We start from the raw sequence: 12503 nt of genomic DNA, 5'->3' as shown, positions 1-12503 counted from the left end.
TCATATTCTGAAAATTGATCATTAAATGTCCTTTTAATTTTTTTCAAAACTGTGACTTGGTAGATATTGTCAGTATTATTAAGACAGGCAGAAACATCTAATGTTTTCTCTGTGACATTGGAGATAATGGGAGTTATCTTAGTTGTCAGGCATTGTGAAGTGCACAATCTTTGGGAATATGGTTCATTATTTTAATGTGTGCTTTTTATTTTAAATTACAGATTGGTTTTGTCCTGTTTCCCCCTGGTGGACGTACTGCATGGGATCTGCTAGATCATGACAACATCATGCTTCTCTCCGTAGGCTTTTGTTGGCTTTACGCATTGGCTTTCATTGTCATTGGAGCGAATTATGCTTTTATCACCTGGTAAGTTAATGAATTTTGTTTATGAAAGTTCCATTCCTTGATATATGACCATCAAGACTTGATAGTGTTGAACTTAAAATTCAAAAGGTATTTTATTCCTTACAATCCCATAAGACAGGGTAGCATTGCAGAAAATTGTCTGTAAGTATAAATTGCCAATAGAAAGAATATGGTTGGTTTAACAGTTGGAATAGCTCAAGAGTATCTCTGCTGTGCCTTTGACCCATGCACCAGTGTCATGCCCACTGTTCTGAGTCTCCATGTCTTTGTGTATGCTGTTCCCTCTTTCCCACCTGCAGTGATTCCTCCATTTACCTATGCATGCACCCTTAAATTATAGCATTTCTTAAGCTTGGAGCCATTTTTTGACCAACTCATATGAGTCCCATTAAATCTGAATGCCTGGTTAACTTGGCATTGACTGTAATATTTCTAAACAGTGAATGATACACTTATTTTATAAGAATCCTGATACAACATTCCATGAACAGGTAAGGAGCAATATAACAGAATATGTATTCCTATTTCTCCTGCCTATTAGTTCATTAGTCAGGCCAATTATTTTTTCCATATTTTTTCATTGGTGCACTATAGTTGTACATAATGGTGGGATTTGTTATTACATATTTGTACATGCATACAATATAACCATGTAACTTTCAGATCAATTATTTAATCACAATATGTCTGTCATCTTGTTTGCAAAATTGGGATAATGACAATAACCTAAATGAGATCATGTATTTAAGCTGCTTAAGGCATAATAAGAACTCAATAAGTGTTATTGTTTTCTTGTTGTTTTTGCTCACCTCTTCCTGCTCTTTCTTCTCCTTCCTGTTTGGTATACAAAGAATGAGGTATAGATGATGCCTATGAGAAATTTTTAGTGCGCTAGTTAGGACTAAATTAGAGAGAGACAATTGAAATGCAATACAACAAATGGAAATAGTGGAAGAATAAAACACCGCTGGAGCTCAGGGAAGGCTCCTCACCATTGGAAGTTAAGTTGCAGCTTGAAAATAGGTAGGAATAAGGATGGGGTGTTTAAGGTTCCTCTTTATAAGGTAGTTAGTGCCAAGTCACAATTGGTTGATCCCAGTTACCAGCTATGAAGGCTCTATCTATCACCTCATCCTTCAGACTTTAGTGCTGATTGAAATGTTCTATTCCTTCAGAGCTCTATATATGCAGTGTTCAATATGGTAGCCACTAGTTACTGAGCATGTGAATTGGGGCTGGGTCCACATTTAATTTTAGTTAATCCAATTATCCATATGCGGATAGTGCTACCTTGTGGGATACTACACATCTAGCAGTTTCTCCAGATTTCTAGAATGCAGTCGCTGCCTATAAGCTTGGTGGGGTCTCAGCCTCTGCTGGAACCAGCTTTTCACTCTCTTTAGACATGGGTCCCAGGCCACCCCTCCTGCTCTGTGATTCTTTGTGCTTTATTGCTGAAGTGGCTCTGGCGCTAGGGTTCTGATTCATGAAACTTCCTTTGCCTAGCTCCAAGATGTCTTTGATGGGCTTCCAGGAGAAGACATCTACAGTGAGAGATCTGAGATGCTTTGGGTGCCCAGAGATTCTGCTCTCTCATTGTCTGCTTTCTACTGCTACTATTTTACTACCCCAGATATGATGAGCTCTTTGTTAAGGTGGGCTCTGCCACTGAGTGAAACTTGACTTCTTCCATTATTGTTATTCTAGGCTGACACCTGGACCTCATTTCCTTAGGGGCAGGGCAGTTTTCTGGAATAGTGCCAGAATTCAAGGAAATTCTCTACTTCATATCAGCTCCCCTTCAGAGCAAGACCACTGTCTCTCTCTGTTTCAGAAACCTTCAGATGTCTAATGAACTTCTTATCCACTTACTGTTCTCAGGAAACCAGAATCTCCATTCTTAGTTTTCCACCTCTCCCTTTCCCTGCTGCATGCTATTCCAATCCTTTTGACCAGGCAGTTCTCTCCACCTGGCATATCCACGTTAAACAACCATCTCTTTTATGGATGCTTCTGTGATCCCTCTAGCCCTTGCTCATCTCTCTTTCCTGAGTTTTTATATCACTTTAATCTCCACCAGATATTTTAACAGTTGTGACCTATCTGGTGATGTTGACTACTAGCTAATGTGTTAGTCTTATTAGCTAGCTAGATTGTATCTCCTTATGACAAAGACTATTTTCATATTCCCACACTTCTTGACACATTGTCAAACATAGAGTAGGTGCTCAATAAACACTTGTTACTGTTTTAATAGATCTGTTTCAGAACTTCTTAAATATAAGCTTCATTTTCTCAGAAATCATGTTTTATATGCGTTTCAGTTTTTGTTCTCATATTGCTCCTGGAAAAATAAGACCAGGAGTTCAGTTTTTCTGAACTATTGTGATATAAACTAAAGCAATTGCTTAAAATATCATGAATATTTAGTGCTTCCTTTCAGTGAGGTTGGATAATCCAGTCCTAAATTTCAGGCTAAGGAGTCTTGCAAGTCTACTGGTCTGGAATTGACTATGGAGTGATTTGGAACTTGTGCACAAGTGATGAAGTGTCAGAACATTTTATCAAAATCTATTTGACACAACACCAAGATTGCCATGGAAGCATGACTATGTTATGGAACTGATCCTCAAAATTTCTGAAAGATGAACTTGTATTCCCAGTTTTCCAGAGCAATAGTTCAAAGGTTGCCTGACCCAATCCCATGCCTGCAGTTTTATCATAGCTCAGAGATGACACGAAGTGTCAGAACATTTTATCAAAATCTGTTTGACACAGCACCAAGACTGCCATGGAAGCATGCCTATGTTATGGAACTACTGATCCTCAAAATTTCTGAAAGATGAACTTGTACTTCCCAGTTTTCCAGAGCAGTAGTTCAAAGGTTGCCTGACCCAATCCTATGCCTGTATTTTTATCATAGCTCAGAGGTGACACCTATCTGTTTGGGAATCCTATTATGTACTTAACTTTAACTGCATCTCACATTTAAACACCTCTCAATTAAGAGTCCCTCTCTATGGCTAAGGAAGTATTGGCATTTATAGACAGGTTTTAAAGCAGTGATTCACATGAGCCTTTTTGAAGAAGAAAATAGAGATGTTGGAATGCATTCATATGAGAGTTTCCTGGAAATGCACCCATTGTCTCAGCTCTAATCTTTCTCATATTAAATAAAGAGAGTATATGGGAGGAAAAATGTAGACATATACTGACCTGAGTTCCTGGGATTTGCATCATTCTAGTAGCCAGCAAGTTTTTTTACTTCTTCCTTATTCTACATCTCTCAATCTGCTACAGGCACCTGATAAAGGTGTCTAACAGCCTCAGCTTGTTGGCTTTTAGCAACATCCTGTACAACTCAAAGAGGAGGAATAGGTAATAGGAGGAGCCATTAGTCTCTCTACCTTGACATAATTTGTAAAAATCAGCCATGAATTATTTTATTTTCTACGAGAGTCTTCAGAAGCTAAACTATTGGATTAATCCATTTCATTTCACATGTATTGAAGTTGTACAATGTGGAAATAATGCCTTTGACTTGTTACAGCAATTAACCTTTCATGAGTGCCATGACTTAAGAGGGTTGAGGACAGTGGGAGCAACATCAGTAGTCCACCAAGGCAAGTGATTTTGAGCAGGTTTTCTTCTTAGCTCTCAATTCAACAGACACTATGATTCTGCTCAGTTATTGTTATTTGCTGGAGGAGTCACTGCTAAGTTGGAAGTGACTGAAAAATCAACCACTGTGAATACGTGGGATATGTGAACTCCTGGCAGATTACCCCAAAGGGCATTACCTTGCCAGATGTGTATCAAGGCACTTTTATGTACCAGACAGTGGTCCAGACTCTGCCTGGGGTTAGGGAGCAAACACGATAACATTTCTTCTATTATAAAGCTTTAGTGGGATCCAGAGCACAGGTAAAACCATGTCATATTGACAGGAAAGACCAGAATTTCATCAGAAGAAGAAAGGCAGAAAATAAGGATAAATATGTGAGTAGGCTAGTGAAGTTTTTCATAAAAGGAAAATGATTTTGATGACTTGATTTGTTAAATTTGTTTGCATAACTCTGTGTGTTTTTGGAAGCTATCTTTTATTGATGCACCTGAAAAGCTCGGCATAGTTCTTATTAGTAGTCTTTTGCTTTAACATCAGAATACTGAAGAGCCTGTGGGGCTTTTGCCACTAAGAAGCTTCAGATCTTCGAGTGTCAAACATTGTCATCGCTACTTCCCCCAAACCCAGTTTATATTCTCTTAACCTATGAACATGGTCATGGGGTGAAGAGAACTTCTCTGAACTTAATTCATCATGGACAGGGCCATCACATGCAGTTGAGTGTCCTTTGCCCTACACAGAAATATGTCTCTGAAAAGGGACATGGGGGCTGAATTCTAGGCTAGACTTGGCATGGGGCTTGCCTTGGGTGCTAGCCCTAGGGAAGGAGGTGTCTTCCTGCTTTTCCTTTACAGGAGTGGACATCTCTTTTGCAATCACTGATAGCTTTTACAATCAATGATGGAGAAGCACCACTGATAGCAGTTTCATCTGGGTTTGCTGTAAGCCAGGGATTCTCTTTTGTTTGTTTTAGAAATGATCAAAGTTATCTTCTGATGCCCAATTAAACAATCACATACCACATTTTAAAGTCACATTTTTATCTTTTTACTTATAACCTGATTTAATCTACAAACATGTTCATGTAACTCTAAAGCCAAATAAAAACGATCTTCCTTTTTGGGTTGCTTCCCCTATTTACACACAAAAAAATCTGGTGGTTGTTGCATTACAGATATATGCTACCCTCAGTTTTTATTTTAAACATTATCTAACAGAGATGGTTTTCTGTTTCCTCAGGTTGGTGAAATCTAGACTTAAAAAACAGTGCCCTTCAGAAGTTGGACTCCTAAAAAATGTTGAACAAGAACAAGAATCAGAAGAGGAGATGTGATTTTGATGGGCATCTAGTCTATCTAGATAAACCTATTCACTTTTGCATTGTCTTTGCTCATGGTTTTGTTTCTTGACCTTTTATTGGAGATCAACAGGCAGAGGATGACTGTGGTTTGTATTTCTAATTTAGTTAAAGTATGGGAGTTTTAGTACTTTAACTTTGAAAATTCTTTGGGTAGTAAGTTCATTTGTACATCATGCACATCATGGTATTCAGGGACTAGAGTGACTTTTCTCACATCATGTATCATTTGATGTCAATAATATGAAACATACTGGCTTTATTTGCCTGTGGATATGTTCAAGGTTCCTGGCCTTGCTACCATTTCTAACTTGTTGAACACAGAACTATAAATGTTTATCTTGTTTCTGCAATGAGAAATAAATAAATGCAGTTACCTCAAATCCTTGTTTTTGTTATTGAGCTACACCTCACCCTTAGGTGATGCACAAGAAGCTGAATGACACAGAAATTCTTTTTGGTGACACAGCTCTCTATGGAGTACCTGAGTCCTCCCCTGGGAAATGTAGATCAGATGTCCTGTTGAGTTGTGTGATCTTCCCAAGATGAAAGCTATGGTCCCCAGTACACGTAGTTGCAAGACCACCAGAGAATGGGAAAGGAGAGTTGTGGTGTTGGCTGTAAGAGTAAAAAGTCATTACACCATAGAAGGGTCACCCTGCACCCCCTGGGTTAAAGTAGGTGAGGACTTAAAGCAAGGAAAAGGTTTCATAGAATACCTGGGACAGAAGTCAGGGTCCTTTCCCAGTTGTGGGCTTCATACCTCTCAATCATTAACCTGCCTCCAGGTATCTAGTAATCGCCATGTCCTCTCTAAAGTGAGGAAATGTAACTGACTGCATCACAGGCCTTTTTCTGGCTGTCACATTGCGTGAATCTCAAAGTGGAAGCATGTGGACAGCTAACTTAACACAATGCCAGTCAGAAAGCCCAGTCTCTGCCATGAGAGAAGAGAGGAGGACTGCAGGAGTCCCCAGGAGAGGACTGACCCAAATGTGGAGGAAAGGAGGCAGCCTTGTGGGCAGCTGGAGCTAAACGTGGGCAAACTGAATCCTGAGGCCTCCCCTGGCATTCCAGAGCATGGCAAGTGCAGAAGCTGCCCTGTCTGGTACATATCACAGTGGCGCTGAAGACAGAGGTGAGCAGATTCCTCAGGCCCAAGAGCTAGACACATTCATTTGTTACACAAGGTTCAAAAAGAACAGGTGCCTAAAGGTTTTCTTAGTTCACTCTGGCATTTGAAAATGCCCACATGCCATAGTTCTCTGGGGATCATCTGTTCTGACCTACGTGTGTCCTAGATCTCAGGGTGCTCTTCTAGTCCAGCAAGATTCTATGACTGGCAAAAGAATGAATGAGCAATCAGCCACAGTTACTTAAAATTGGCATCACTGGTATCTAGGCTTGAGCAGGGACTCTAGGAATAACTACAATGATTAAGATGAAGTTGGTATGGTAGTTCACACCTGTAATCCCAGTGGCTTGGGAGGCTGAGGCAGGAGGATCCCTAGTTCAAAACCAACCTCAACCACTTAGAGACGCCCTGAGCAACTTAGCGAGATCCTGTCTCAAAATAAAAAATAAGAAGGTCTGGGATGTGGCTTAGTGGTTAAGTGCACCTGGGTTCAATCCCTGGCGGGGGAGGGGGGGGGGAGGAGAGAAGAGAGCGTGAGCACCTGGGATCTCATCATTGATACATGTAAATATTCTAGAGCCTTTATGATAGAGCAGAATTGTCCATTTCTCAAGTCTCTGCACACAGAGAATATAAGAAAGATGTAACACAGTGAATTCTAGGATTTAATTCAAAGGCCACAGTCTGGCACTGTCTCTAGCCCTTGAAATGATCAATAAATTGGAAAATTTATCATATCTTTATCATTGTATTATCAACTTTGTATTTTACAACTACCATTTTTATGGAATGACACAAATTAGCAAATAGTAAGATTGAGCCCAAATAGGAAAGTCTGCATTTTCTTTACATCGTTCCATGAAGTCATGGGTCAATAAAGACAATCTATAAAGGTTCTAATCTATAAAGAATTATATTTCAGGGCTGGGGATGTGGCTCAAGTGGTAGCACGCTCGCCTGGCATGCGTGCGGCCCGGGTTCGATCCTCAGCACCACATACAAACAAAGATGTTGTGTCCGCCGAAAACTAAAAAATAAATAAATAAATATTAAAAAAAAAAAGAATTATATTTCAGCATATTTTCAGAAATCATGACAAATATTTTATAACAAAAATGTAAGAGATCTTCAACTTTAGATCATGGGATGAGGAAAATAATCTTCAGGCAATGCTTATCAACTCATATGTACGATGGGATCATTCAAAGCAATTTCTATGTGCCCAGCAGTGTGCAAGAAGCTAGGGACATAGTGATACTCAGGCCAAAGTCACTGTCCTCATCAGACTTACATTCCTAGTGGAGAAACACAAAATATAAAGTCAGAAAATCTATAATTTGAGGCAATAATTTTAGATCAATAAAGTTGAGAAGGAGGAACAAGAATGATTGAGTTGGGGTAATGACACTTTTCCTTGGCTGGTCCTTTCTCAGAGGCATTTCTCTGACTACCCTAGGGAAAGTAGCATCCCAGTATATTCCTCTCCATCATTATATGAAATTCTATTTTCAGAGCCTTTGGCTCTGCCTGGGAAGCCCTCATCAGAGAGCAGGTGGGGGTTCCCTTCCATACTTTGCATTTTGTCTCAACTCTTCCAATCTCCTTGGGGCCTCATTCCTGAGGTTTTGCCACACTTCCTTCAGGGGACTCTCATGCTTCATTGCCATAACCAGAAGAATAAAGCCTTGCAAGTCAGGGCATGATTTCTAGTGCTGTTGTCAGTGCAGCAAAACTGGGAGACATTTTACAAGGCAGATGAAACCCTGCAGATGGAAAGTCACTGTGATGACATGACACATGGCAGTGAGGGGTGGGGGTGACTATACAGCAATATCAGCCTTGGCTGTTGTCATGATAACAATTCCCCAGGGTTTTCTGTAGTCTCTGATCTCCTCTGCTTGGCCTGCTTGGCAAGCTCTGATTGCAGCTCATTGTTGAAATGGGACACTGGGACGTGACCATAGTGGCATTCTCCTTATCATTTCATCACTATAGGATGATGTACTGATTGTATCTTGAATGTGGATTAATAAGGTGAAGAAAGAATTACCAGATGATATGGGAACAATGCAGAAAAGGACAAGAAGTTAAAAAATCATCCCAAATATAAGGAAATGTTTGATAAATAGAATGAAAGTGAATACACACAGAGACTAGACCCAGAAGTTCTTTATCTGTCTAGTGTGAAATTTATATGGAGAGAAATTAGAGAATAAAAGACAGGCATGAAATAATATAATTTCCCTTAAATAAATGTCAGTGAAGGTAGAGCTTTGCTTTAAACCTGGATAGAGTGTTCTTTTTTTAATTAAAACAATTTTTAGTTGTTGATAGACTTTTTAAAAAAAAGTTTATTTGTATGTGGTGCTGAGAATTGAACCCAGTGCCTCACACATGCTAGACAAGTGTGCTACCACTGGGCTACAGTCCCAGCCCCCAATGGGGTATTCTTAAGAGGCATGTAGTGGATAGGAAAATTGGATTTCTGGACAAACAACTAAAAAGTTAAAAATATTTATTCTTTCCTATCATTTTAAATTAAAATTTCAAATATTATCATTTTATTTTATTTTTTGTGCTGCTGGGGATTGAGCCCAGGCCTTGCACATGCAAGGCAACACACTGAGCTATATCACCAGCTCTAGTCTAGTTGGAAGTCTAAAAATTTAACACTTAATTTTCTTTTTTAAAATTTTTCTTTTTAGATATACATCATAGTAGAGTGTATTTTGACATATTATGCACACATGGAGTATAACATATTCTAATTAGAATCCCATTTTTGTGGTTGTACATGATGTGGAGTTTTACTGGTAGTGTATTCATATATGAACCGAGGAAAGTTATATCTGATTCATTCTACGGTCGTTCCTATTCCCATCCCCCTTCTCTTCATTCCCTTTTGTCTATTCCACTGAACTTCTATTCTCCCCTTCCCCTTGTTGTGTGTTAGCATCTGCATATCAGAGAGAATATTTGACCTTTGGTGCTAGGAACTGGCTTAGTTCATTTAGCATGATAGTCTCCAGATCATCCATTTACCTGCAAAAGTCATAAAGTCATTTTTTTATGGCTGTATATATGCCACATTTTCTTATCATTTATCTGTTGAAGGGCCTTTAGTTTGGTTCTATAGCTTAGCTATTGTGAATTGAGCAGCTATAAAGATTGATGTGGCTGTGTCACTGTAGTATGCTGATTTTAAGTCTTTGGGGTACATATGGAGAAGTGGGAAAAATGGGTCAAATGATTAATGCTTAGTTTTAAGGGGACTTTAATTCTGAGAACATAATTTTAAACTTAGATTTCCCTTTAAACATTTCCAATTGTGTTTGAGTTTAATGTTTTTAAGATCTTTCTTAAATATTTTAACGAACTGGCCGAGTTTCCCTAAATTCTTAATTTAGTCTTATGAATCTAATTATTAAACTTAACATAAATTTGTGGAAATTAAAATTTTCTTAAATATTCCAATACTGCATCAACTTAGTGAGATTTCATAAAGTCACCCTAACTTGGTCAATTACACATTTATAAACAGACCTTTTAAAACTAATCTGAATAGATAGCATGTTAAAATTATACATTTCTAAAATGCTATTCATATACCATTCCTTAACATGAAATATGGGATGCTGTTTTTGATTCTCTTAAACATTTCTTGTGTTTAATTCAAATTCTTTTCATGTTAAAATATGTTCACTATTTTGTGGCCGACAGTGCTTGTGAGATTTAGACCCAGAGACAAGAACAGGACAGGATTCTCAAAAGCCGACCTAAGGACACCCCTGGATCCTATTGATAGTCATGCATTAACTCCTCCACACAGGTTGCATCCCAGCCTTCCTTGCACAGGTGTGTACCTTCTGGAGATGGAGTCATACTTATAATTACCTGTAATTACCTATCTTTTCTGCCTACACATGATAATCTGCAACTCACACCAGGCCATCGTGTTGCTTGATGGGTTTCTTCAGTGCCTAAGAAATTTAAGAATATCTCCTTTGAAGTGAAAAGCCTGAACCTGAAGTAATCATGCCTTTCTCCACATTTATTTCCTAACTTGCAGGATTATTTAATTTTTACAGCTATTAAGGTGATATCCTAATGAATTTCAGGGCACTCTCTTGTACAGGTAATTCACCCAGGAGCTCTGAGACTGCACATCAGTAGTTGTCAATTTGTACTGTCCTGAAGCAGGGACCACATAGGCTTGTTGAGTGTGTTTTAGTTGTGGGAGGAAGTAATTCTGTGACTAGGATATTGTTAACAATGGAAGCCTCTTGTCTGGGTCCTCATGAACTTGGGCTTTTTTGCCTGGTGTCAAATGTCCGAAAGGGAGTTAGGTGGGGTAGAGGTTTTAAGAAGCTGTAGGTAGAGCCCAAATAACCCCCCATTTGCAGATAAGTGACTGAAGCCAAAGTACATACACACAGGAATGAGCTCACCCAAGTAATTGAGGGTCTTATCGATTTCGAATGGAATAACTTATCTTCTGCTCAGGAGCACAGCCAGGTTCCCTTTGCTTCTGAGATCAAGTCCAAGTTAGTTAACATTATACCCAGAACTTTGACTGTTAAACAAAACAATTCCTATTGTTTGTAATTCAGAGAATGGTTATGCTTTCATATTATGCTTCTAACACAGTCCTTGACTTGTGCTCCTGAGCAGAAGATAAGTTATTCCATTCAAAATCGATAAGACCCTCAATTACTTGGGTGAGCTCATTCCTGTGTGTTCTTTTTCTCAGAACATTTTTTTGACATATCTATGTTGTATTAACCATTCTCCTTCTCACTGACCTGTCAGCTTAACTCTGAAGCTTTTAGAGATCAGTTGAAAATTTCTTTTCAACCATTTCATACAGCCCTCTTCTGTCAATACATTCCTATAATAGGGAGCCCAAGACAGCATGGATCATATGCTTTTCAGTCCTCTAATTATCTTTAGACAACAATTCTTCCTTCTAACTACAATATAATCCCCTAGGGGACTGCACTGCTTTCGTCTGTTGTGACACTTAAGAATCCCTTTCAGTCTACAGTCCTCCACTCTACCAGCTGAATCAAATGTATGAAATATGATGTCAAGAGCTTTGTAATGTTTTGAACAACTAATAATAATAATAATAATAATAATAATAATAATAATAATAATAAAAGAATCCCTTTCAACATGCAGTATTGAAGAGTGAGCTATAGGTACAGAAAGAAGACAGGGAAATCAAAGGAAGAGATCATTTAGATAAAATTAGTCCTAAGAGGTTGTCTGCAGAAAAGGAACCTGAGATCAGAGTTACTGGCTTGTCCCAAGATCCTGTAATGGGTCAAGCCCATGAAGCTGAGGATGCCAGATGTGAAGGCTCTTTCCACTTCAGAGATTATTACTGCATAGTGAATGGCTCAGTTCCTTCTAAATAGACCTGCCGTATTTTAAGTATCATCTACTCAACCCCTGACACAAAATGTTTTGCTTGGAGAAAGAGACAACAGCTTTGTGCAAAGTTCTCTGGTGATTTGATTCTGGTCAGAAATCCAGGAGAGGAATAGCTGGGACACACGAGTGTGTCTTATATATGTCACCTTCTCCACTTCCCACCACTCAAGAAATGTGCCTTAAATTTATTCCATATTGGATATGCCTACATATGGATGAACTGACTAACTAAAAATAATGTAAAATAAGCTTAATCAAAGGAAGATAATAGCAATGATATTATCCTCTAGTGGCAGAGGGTGAAAACCCAACTCAGAAACAAACAATCCCTCATATCCTAAAAAAAGCTTTTTCAACCCAAATGACAAATCAGATCCCCAAAATAAGAATAGAATTTGGATTATTGAAAGAAAATAGTATATTTTATTAGAAATATAATCCATTTTTATGTGTCCAATTGTGTCCCCCACTCTCCAAATTCATTTCTGACTCCCAGCAACTCAGAATGTGAGTTTATTTGGAAATATGGTCATACCAGTGTAATCTGTTGAGGCCATACTGGAAGGGGGTAGACCCCAATCCA

The 12503-nt window shown here is 38.7% G+C and overlaps 1 protein-coding gene across 1 annotated transcript in view; it reads left to right on the top strand.

The window, feature by feature from the left end:
• Window positions 1-5746, top strand: part of LOC124099998 (transmembrane protein 45A) — a 43361-nt gene extending 37615 nt beyond the window's left edge. Inside the window, exons 6-7 of the mRNA XM_046455318.2 lie at window positions 222-367; window positions 5232-5746. Coding sequence (XP_046311274.1) covers window positions 222-367; window positions 5232-5325 — 240 coding nt within the window. The 3' untranslated portion in view covers window positions 5326-5746. The remainder of the gene's footprint in view (window positions 1-221; window positions 368-5231) is intronic.
• The last annotated feature ends 6757 nt before the right edge of the window (window positions 5747-12503 follow it).

The sequence above is a fragment of the Marmota monax genome, unplaced genomic scaffold, assembly GCF_021218885.2.
Source record: "Marmota monax isolate L192 unplaced genomic scaffold, Marmota_monax_Labrador192_F-V1.1 WCK01_AAM20220418_F8-fsc00053, whole genome shotgun sequence".
In the NCBI taxonomy this organism is placed as follows: domain Eukaryota; kingdom Metazoa; phylum Chordata; class Mammalia; order Rodentia; family Sciuridae; genus Marmota; species Marmota monax.
Note: the sequence above shows the minus strand (reverse complement) of the source record. Positions and strands in the feature narration are given on the sequence as shown.